This window comes from Oncorhynchus keta, unplaced genomic scaffold (assembly GCF_023373465.1).
Source record: "Oncorhynchus keta strain PuntledgeMale-10-30-2019 unplaced genomic scaffold, Oket_V2 Un_contig_3111_pilon_pilon, whole genome shotgun sequence".
NCBI classification, from domain to species: Eukaryota; Metazoa; Chordata; class Actinopteri; order Salmoniformes; family Salmonidae; genus Oncorhynchus; species Oncorhynchus keta.
In genome coordinates this window covers 15,964-24,865 of record NW_026287086.1, presented here as the reverse complement: position 1 = coordinate 24,865, position 8,902 = coordinate 15,964, and the positions used below count along the sequence as shown (strand labels likewise).

At 40.9% G+C, this 8,902-nt stretch overlaps 1 protein-coding gene across 1 annotated transcript; it reads left to right on the top strand.

Moving 5' to 3' along the window:
- The first annotated feature begins 645 nt into the window (after positions 1 to 645).
- On the top strand, positions 646 to 3,833 carry LOC118370436 (gastrula zinc finger protein XlCGF17.1-like). The gene is made up of 2 exons (XM_035755437.2): positions 646 to 1,192; positions 2,521 to 3,833. Exons 1-2 carry the CDS (start codon positions 922 to 924, stop codon positions 3,102 to 3,104), a joined length of 855 nt encoding a protein of 284 aa, XP_035611330.2. The 5' UTR covers positions 646 to 921; the 3' UTR covers positions 3,105 to 3,833.
- The last annotated feature ends 5,069 nt before the right edge of the window (positions 3,834 to 8,902 follow it).

The window sequence follows — 8,902 nt, the reverse complement described above, 5'->3', positions numbered from 1 at the left end:
TTACAATGGGATTTGTGGGATTTTGCAGAGAATAAAAGCCATGTGCGAAAAAAAAACATGTTTAAATTTGGAGCATTAGCTGATTATAAAGGTGTGTGGTGGGGGGGTGTATTGTTTTCCCTTTGAGTCTCCAAAAGTTGGCCCTGCTCCCAAAGTACCATTTATCATGCCTCCTGTCCTATGAGGAAATAGTGTGCTGGACCCACGGGTACACAAAGATCCTTGGCAAGTATAAAGCCATCACTCACCCCCACATTTTCGAATCAATAAGTTCACTTCTCTCTGTTCCAGGGAGCAACCAAAACTGAGAATTGTGAGGCGCTGGACAGAGGAGGCGTACTCAATGCCTCAGGATTGCTTGGCGACAACTGATTGGAATATGTTCAAAGACTCATCCCCTCATCCATTATCATTGAGGAATATACAGTATATATATTCTACAAACCTGCGGCACCCGCAATATTTTTTGCTTTATAAAGACAATACGAAATATGGCCATTTATTTGACCTTGGAACATGGTTTAAAACCCATATTTAATACAAACGTTACAAATATAAATAATTGTTTAAGGTTTAGACAATTACTTATCATATATAATGAATAAATACAGGTCATTGACACCTTTCCACTATTACGTGTGGGACTTTTATTTAGAAAATCTTCCAAAATTCCGTGACCCGGAAGTACTTTTTGTGTTGCTAACGGGACGCTTGCTAGCCAAAATAGCTAAAACGTTCACGCTCATTAGACACTTTCGGTGTGTATTAGCCACTGTTTTAAACACACTTATGTCGTATAGCTAGCTAATTGTCGCATTTAATTTCATTTTACGTTGCTAGTAGTCAGCTAGCTGGCTGGTTAAATTAGCAGTAGCATTTGACTTGTCATTAATGCTAACTAACTAGCTAACATCCCCGACCATGAGTTCACTAAGCTACTCTCCCCCTGCCGAAGAAGAGGAGGTCTGCTGGACGGAGAAAGATGTTCTCGTGAAAGAGGAGAAGGAAGAAGAGGCTGTCACCGTCAAAAAAGAAGTAGCTGGTGAGGCTGTTACAGTGAAAGAAGAGGAAGAAGCTTTCCGAGTGAAACAGGAAGACGCGAAAGAGCAGGAGGGGGAGATCACTGTCACATTGGACGAGGAAGACGTTTTTGGATTGTACGAAGAGAAGACTGGAAATCTGATCAACATCAGTAAGTAGCATCTTTCAAAACAGGGCCACAAACTCTGCAGTTGTTGAACTAATGTCTGTTTTTTTTTTTAAATAGCACTCTACACTTGAATATGTTGTTCTGTACTTTAGGAATTGTTAAAGATATAAAGCGTGGTGGTCAACCAACAAAACGTTAATGGATTAAATGCTTTCCATTATATTTTTCCAAATCTCTTTCTGTAGTGCTTTGCTCAGTCTCTACTCTTATACTCGACAACCCATGAGCAAATTATATATATATTTTTTAAACATGTTTTGAAGAGCTACAATCATTAGTGTTTTTATAATCTCAATGGTGTCATTAGGTCCTTCATATTTTAGCTATAAGGTTTAGACAGACTGATCTGATTTAAAATATATATGATACCACATCATATAACCAGGTATTAAAACCAACTCGTGTCTGATTTGCAAATGATGAAGAAAACCGAATCGAGACGAGGATTATTTTTGATCTGTATTAAATGTTGTAAAAAGAGCTGGGCCACCAGTTATTTAATTGAAGCAAACAAGGCACGGTGGCTGTTCTTAGGCGTGTTGCGAAGCGGAGTGCCGGGGAAACAGCCCTAAACACTGTGTTATTCATTTACAGGTTCTAGTAAAATTGTTATTATTATGATCTTGCATGTCTATGTTTATTCTTCCAGTGGAGATTAGTTGATAAATTACCTGGCTGGGCTGTGGGACAGTGGTTCTTCTGTGGGACAGTGGAGAAATAAATTATACCTGGCTGGGCTTACAGTTATTATGAATTACCTGGCTGGGCTGTGGGACAGTGGAGATCAGTTGATGAATTTGGCTGGGCTGTGGGACAGTGGAGAAACAGTTGATAAATTACCTGGCTGGGCTGTGGGACAGTGGAGATACAGTTGATGAATTAGCTGGCTGGGCTGTGGGACTGTGGAGATACAGTTGATGAATTACCTGGCTGGGCTGTGGGACAGTGGAGATACAGTTGATGAATTACCTGGCTGGGCTGTGGGACAGTAGATGTACATGGATAAGTTCAAATGGATGAATTACCTGGCTGGGCTGTGGGACAGTTTTTATGAATACCTCTGGGCTGTGGGACAGTGGAAAAGTTGATAAATTACCTGGCTGGGCTGTGGGACAGTGGATGTACATGGATAATTCAAATAGAACTGTCATAAAAATAACTAGCACTTGTCAACCAATCAGCACCCAGGATCCAAACTATACTGAAGGATCTAGTCTGGATTAAACCTCATAGGTAGACAGTTTAATCACGTGGAGATTTTTATTTAGGTCTCTCTGTTCAAACCAAATACTCTTTTTTTCCTTTGACAGGAGCGATATCAGACTGTCACTCTGACATAGGAAAGAGTCCTTCAGGGGAACCCGATCCAGAGACGTCCAACCCAGTGAGGAGACACCACTGCTCCCAGTGTGGAAAGATATTTTCCAGGTTAAATCACCTGAAAGAACATAAGAGAACGCACACAGGGGAGAAGCCTTATCATTGCTCCCAGTGTGGAATGGGTTTTGGACACTTGGGGTATCTAAAAGTGCATGAAAGAACACATTCTGTAGAGAGGCCTTTTCAATGCTCTCAGTGTGGCCAGAGATTTATCCAGGCATCGCATCTGAAAGAGCATGAGAGAACACACACGGGAGATAAGCCTTTCCAATGCTCTCAGTGTAAAAAGAGTTATACCAAATTAGGGAACCTGAAAATGCACGCGAGAATACACACCGGAGAGAAGCCTTTCCACTGCTCCCTGTGTGAAAAGAGTTTTACCTATTTAGGGATACTGAAAAAGCATGAAATGACGCACACACGAGAGAAACCTTTCCAATGCTCCCAATGTGGGAAGAGTTTGACAGAACACACACAGGAGGGGAGAAGACCTAACGTTGTTAAGACCAGTTAAGGCCCCGGAATAACCACCTCCAAAATGATTAACACCCTTGATAAAGATGTGTTTAAGATCGACAATACAAGTACTGAGCTGAATATTGTATGCTGAAATTGTGTTTTTATACAAATACAAGCTCAGAGAAAAATATTTTGTTTAACAAGTGAAATAAACTTTAACTTTAATTTATTGGCACCCGTAAAGATTCTTGTTAATTAATTAAATAAATAAAATAAAATCTACGTTAACATTGTGATGGGACATTTTTCTCTCTGTGTATCAGATTGTATGTTCAGAATAATGCTGCTCTGAAATTACATGTCTTGGTTCGGTTCATGCGAATGACTGGCTGATTGTACACACTGATTGTAGATGGGAGTAACCCATAAGAAATGTACTAATACGGCCCAGAACATTGTTCTGTGGGACAAAAGGAGTATCTCAACCTCGTGAGGGATCAGTCAGTCACATGCAGGTACCAACGTTAATAATGTAAATCATGCTCATATAACTTGTTTGTGTAGCAGTATATAAGGACCGAAAGGGGAACGCCCTTTTCATCAACCTCGTGAGGTATCAGTCAGTCACATGCAGGAACCAACGTTAATAATGTAACTCATGCTCATATAACTTGTTTGTGTAGCAGTATATAAGGACCGAAAGGGGAACGCCCTTTTCATCAAGCTCGGAGTGAGTTTGTGAACCTCTCCGGGCCGTGATAATAAAGATTTGTTTAACATTTTACTTCCCTGGTGTTGAATTTACACCACAACATTAAAACTATTTTTGTTTGTTCATGTCTTCCTGTTTGTTCATGTCTTCCTGTTTGTTCATGTCTTCCTGTTTGTTCATGTCTTCCTGTTTGTTCATGTCTTCCTGTTTGTTCATGTCTTCCTTTCTGCCACTGGGGTATAAAAGTTATGTAAGGCATGTAAAACATGTATCTGCCATCACATTGACATGTGAGTCATTTAGCAGACGCTCTTATCCAGAGCCACTTACAGTAGTGAGTCATTTAGCAGACTCTTATCCAGAGCCACTTACAGTAGTGAGTCATTTAGCAGACTCTCTTATCCAGAGCCACTTACAGTAGTGAGTCATTTAGCAGACTCTCTTATCCAGAGCAACTTACAGTAGTGAGTCATTTAGCAGACGCTCTTATCCAGATACACTTACAGTAGTGAGTCATTTAGCAGACGCTCTTATCCAGAGCCACTTACAGTAGTGAGTCATTTAGCAGACGCTCTTATCCAGAGCCACTTACAGTAGTGAGTCATTTAGCAGACGCTCTTATCCAGAGCCACTTACAGTAGTGAGTCATTTAGCAGACTCTCTTATCCAGAGCCACTTACAGTAGTGAGTCATTTAGCAGACTCTCTTATCCAGAGCCACTTACAGTAGTGAGTCATTTAGCAGACTCTCTTATCCAGAGCAACTTACAGTAGTGAGTCATTTAGCAGACGCTCTTATCCAGATACACTTACAGTAGTGAGTTATTTAGCAGACGCTCTTATCCAGAGCCACTTACAGTAGTGAGTCATTTAGCAGACGCTCTTATCCAGAGCCACTTACAGTAGTGAGTCATTTAGCAGACGCTCTTATCCAGAGCCACTATCATAGTGAGTCATTTAGCTGAGATCCAGAGCCACTTACAGTAGTGAGTCATTTAGTTTCTTATCAGATACACTTAAAGTAGTGAGTCATTTAGGACGCTCTTATCCAGAGCCACTTCCAGTAGTGAGTCATTTAGCAGACGCTCTTATTGTGAGTTACAGTAGTGAGTCATTTAGCAGACGCTCTTATCCAGAGACACTTTAGTGAGTCATTTAGCAGACGCTCTTATCCAGATACACTTAAAGTAGTAGTTTTTAATCTTATCCAGAGCCACTTACAGTAGTGAGTCATTTAGGAGAGCCAGAGCCACTGTACAGTAGTGAGTCATTTATCATTGACGCTCTTATCCAGAGACACTTACAGTAGTGAGTCATTTAGTGGTCTTATCCAGGAAACTTCCAGTAGTGAGTCATTTAATATCCAGAGCAACTTACAGTAGTGAGTCATTTAGCAGACGCTCTTATCCAGAGCCACTGTACAGTAGTGAGTCATTTAGCAGACGCTCTTATCCAGAGCCACTGTAGTGAGTCATTTAGCAGGCTCTTATCCAGAGCCACTTACAGTAGTGAGTCATTTGGTGCTCTTATCCAGAGCCACTTACAGTAGTGAGTCATTTAGCTAGTCTTAAGAGCCACTTACAGTAAGTGTGAGTCATTTAGCAGACTCTCTTATCCAGAGCCACTTAAAGTAGTGAGTCATTTTAGTGACACTCTTATCCAGAGCCACTTACAGTAGTGAGTCATTTAATACGCTCTTATCCAGAGCCACTTACAGTAGTGAGTCATTTAGCAGACTCTTTAATAGCCATTACAGTAGTGAGTCATTTAGCAGACCTCTTATCCAGAGACACTTACAGTAGTGAGTCATTTAGGAGACGCTCTTATCCAGAGCCACTTACAGTATTGAGTCATTTAGCAACACTCTTATCATTGTAGTGTTCATTTAGAGCAGGCCACTTATCCAGATAGTTTAAATAGTGAGTCATTTAGCAGAGCTCTTATCCAGAGCCACTTCCACAGTAGTTTAGTCATTTGTGGTGTTATCCAGAGACTTACAGTAGTGCCACATTTACATAGTTTAATATCATTGTAGTGTTTTAGGAGAGCTTATCCAGGCCACTGTCCAGTAGTGAGTCATTAATATCATTATGGTGCCACTTACAGTAGTGAGGGCATTTCCAGCATAGTTTAATATCCACTTGTGGTGTTAGTCATTTAGCAGGCTCTTATCCAGAGACACTTACAGTAGTGAGTCATTTAGCAGTCTTATCCAGAGACATTACAGTAGTGAGTCATTTAGCAGAGCAGGAGCAACTGTCCAGTAGTGAGTTTTAGCAATATCAGAGCCACTTACAGTGTGAGTCATTTAGCAGAGCAGGCCAGAGTCCACTTACAGTAGTGATCATTTAGTGGTCTTATCCAGAGGCCACTTCCAGTAGTGAGTTTTATCATTGTGGTCTTATCCAGAGCCACTTACAGTAGTGAGTCATTTAGCACACTCTTATCCAGAGCCATCATTAGTGAGTCATTTAGCAGACTCTCTTACTGAGCCACAAAGTTTAGTATCATTGTGGTGTTAGGAGAGCCAGGGCACTGTCCACATAGTTTAATATCACTTGTGGTGTTAGCTGAGCTCTTATCCAGGCCACTGTCCATATGAGTTTAATATCATTGTGGTGTTATCCAGGCCACTGTCCAGTAGTGAGTCATTTAGTCTTATCCAGAGCCACTTAAAGTAGTGAGTCATTTAGCAGACTCTCATCCAGGCCACTGTCCTGATATAGTTTAATATCATTGTGGTGTTAGGAGAGAAAAAACAGCCTTTAGTGAGAGTAACCAACATGTTTAATATCATTGTAAACAGGTGTTGGGAGCCAGGGCACTGTCCACATAGTTTGGAAAATTGGTGTTATGAAACAAAGATGGAGGTCTGTCCACTAGTTTGGGTATCATTGTGGTGTTAGGAGAGCAGAACCTCATATCTACTGTAGTTGGTCGGGTATCATTTGGTGTTAGAGAGAGGCCACTGTAAAGAACCTCATATCTACTGTTTAATATATTTGGTGTTATGGAGGCAGGCCCTTCCACTGTCCAAAGGCCTTTGTTTAAATGTTTGGCCGTGGTGTTACAGGAGGCAAACTTGGCCAAATGGATCCAGATAGACCATTCTTATTTTATTTTAGGAGTCAGGAACAAATTATCCACAAAGTTTAATATCATTGTGGTGTTCAGGGAGCAGGCGACACTGTCAGCTAGTTTAATATCATTGTGGTGTTAGGTTACCAGGCCACTGTCCAAGCACAGTTTAAAATCATTGTGGTTCATTGACTAGCAGGCCACTGTCCAATGGCAATAGTTTAATATCATTGAGAACCCGTGGTTTGAATTGAAGCAGGCCACTGTCCATAAAGTTTAATATCATTGTGGTGTTAGGAGGCAGGCCACTGATCCCTCCCAGTGTGTTTAATATCATTGTGGTGTTATGGAGGAGCAGGATCCCTGTCCCAGTAGTTTAATATCATTGTGGTGTTATGGAGGAATGGCCACTGTCCATCCCATAGTTTAATATCATTGTGGTGTTAGGAGAGAAGGGCACTGTCCACCCAGTAGTTTAGAACTCATCATTGGTAGGTGTTAGGAGGAAGGGCACTGTCCACCCATAGTTTAATATCATTGTGGTGTTAGGAGGAAGGGATCCACTGTCCATAAAGTTTTAATATCATTGTGGTGTTAGGAGAGTCAGGGGACTGTCCATATAGTTTAATATCATTGTGGTGTTAGAGACTGGAAGGACAGGGGCACTGTCCTACATAGTTTAATATCATTGTGGTGTTAGTTTAATATCATTGTGGTGCTTCAGTGGCAACACCCACTGTCCTAAATAGTTTAATATCATTGTGGAAATGTTCATTGTTTTTGGGCAGAATATGTGAGGCCAATGTTATAAGGAAAGTTTAATATCATTGTGGTGTTAGGAGAGCAGGCCACTGTCCATATAGTTTAATATCATTGTGGTGTTAGGAGAGCAGGCCACTGTCCATATAGTTTAATATCATTGTGGTGTTAGGAGAGCAGGCCACTGTCCATATAGTTTAATATCACTGTGGTGTTAGGAGAGCAGGCCACTGTCCATATAGTTTAATATCATTGTGGTGTTAGGAGAGCAGGCCACTGTCCATATAGTTTAATATCATTGTGGTGTTAGGAGAGCAGGCCACTGTCCACATAGTTTAATATCATTGTGGTGTTAGGAGAGCAGGCCACTGTCCATATAGTTTAATATCATTGTGGTGTTAGGAGAGCAGGCCACTGTCCATATAGTTTAATATCATTGTGGTGTTAGGAGAGCAGGCCACTGTCCATATAGTTTAATATCATTGTGGTGTTAGGAGAGCAGGCCACTGTCCACATAGTTTAATATCATTGTGGTGTTAGGAGAGCAGGCCACTGTCCACATAGTTTAATATCATTGTGGTGTTAGGAGAGCAGGCCACTGTCCACATAGTTTAATATCATTGTGGTGTTAGGAGAGCAGGCCACTGTCCATATAGTTTAATATCATTGTGGTGTTAGGAGAGCAGGCCACTGTCCATATAGTTTAATATCATTGTGGTGTTAGGAGAGCAGGCCACTGTCCACATAGTTTAATATCATTGTGGTGTTAGGAGAGCAGGCCACTGTCCATATAGTTTAATATCATTGTGGTGTTAGGAGAGCAGGGCACTGTCCACATAGTTTAATATCATTGTGGTGTTAGGAGAGCAGGCCACTGTCCATATAGTTTAATATCATTGTGGTGTTAGGAGAGCAGGCCACTGTCCATATAGTTTAATATCATTGTGGTGTTAGGAGAGCAGGCCACTGTCCATATAGTTTAATATCATTGTGGTGTTAGGAGAGCAGGCCACTGTCCATATAGTTTAATATCATTGTGGTGTTAGGAGAGAAGGGCACTGTCCACATAGTTTAATATCATTGTGGTGTTAGGAGAGAAGGGCACTGTCCATATAGTTTAATATCATTGTGGTGTTAGGAGAGAAGGGCACTGTCCATATAAACTCAGCAAAAATAAATAAAGTCCTCTCACTGTGAACTGCGTTAATTTTCAGCAAACTTAACGTGTAAATATTTGTATGAACATAAGATTCAACAACTGAGACAAACTGAACAAGTTCCACAGACATGTGACTAATAGAAATG

What these genes read in the sequence shown, in the direction of transcription:
- LOC118370436 (XM_035755437.2), top strand. Translation starts at nt 922, where the DNA reads ATGAGTTCACTAAGCTACTCTCCCCCTGCCGAAGAAGAGGAGGTCTGC. An exon ending in TGGAAATCTGATCAACATCA is followed by an intron (nt 1,193 to 2,520) that starts GTAAGTAGCATC and finishes TTCCTTTGACAG; the next exon opens with GAGCGATATCAGACTGTCAC.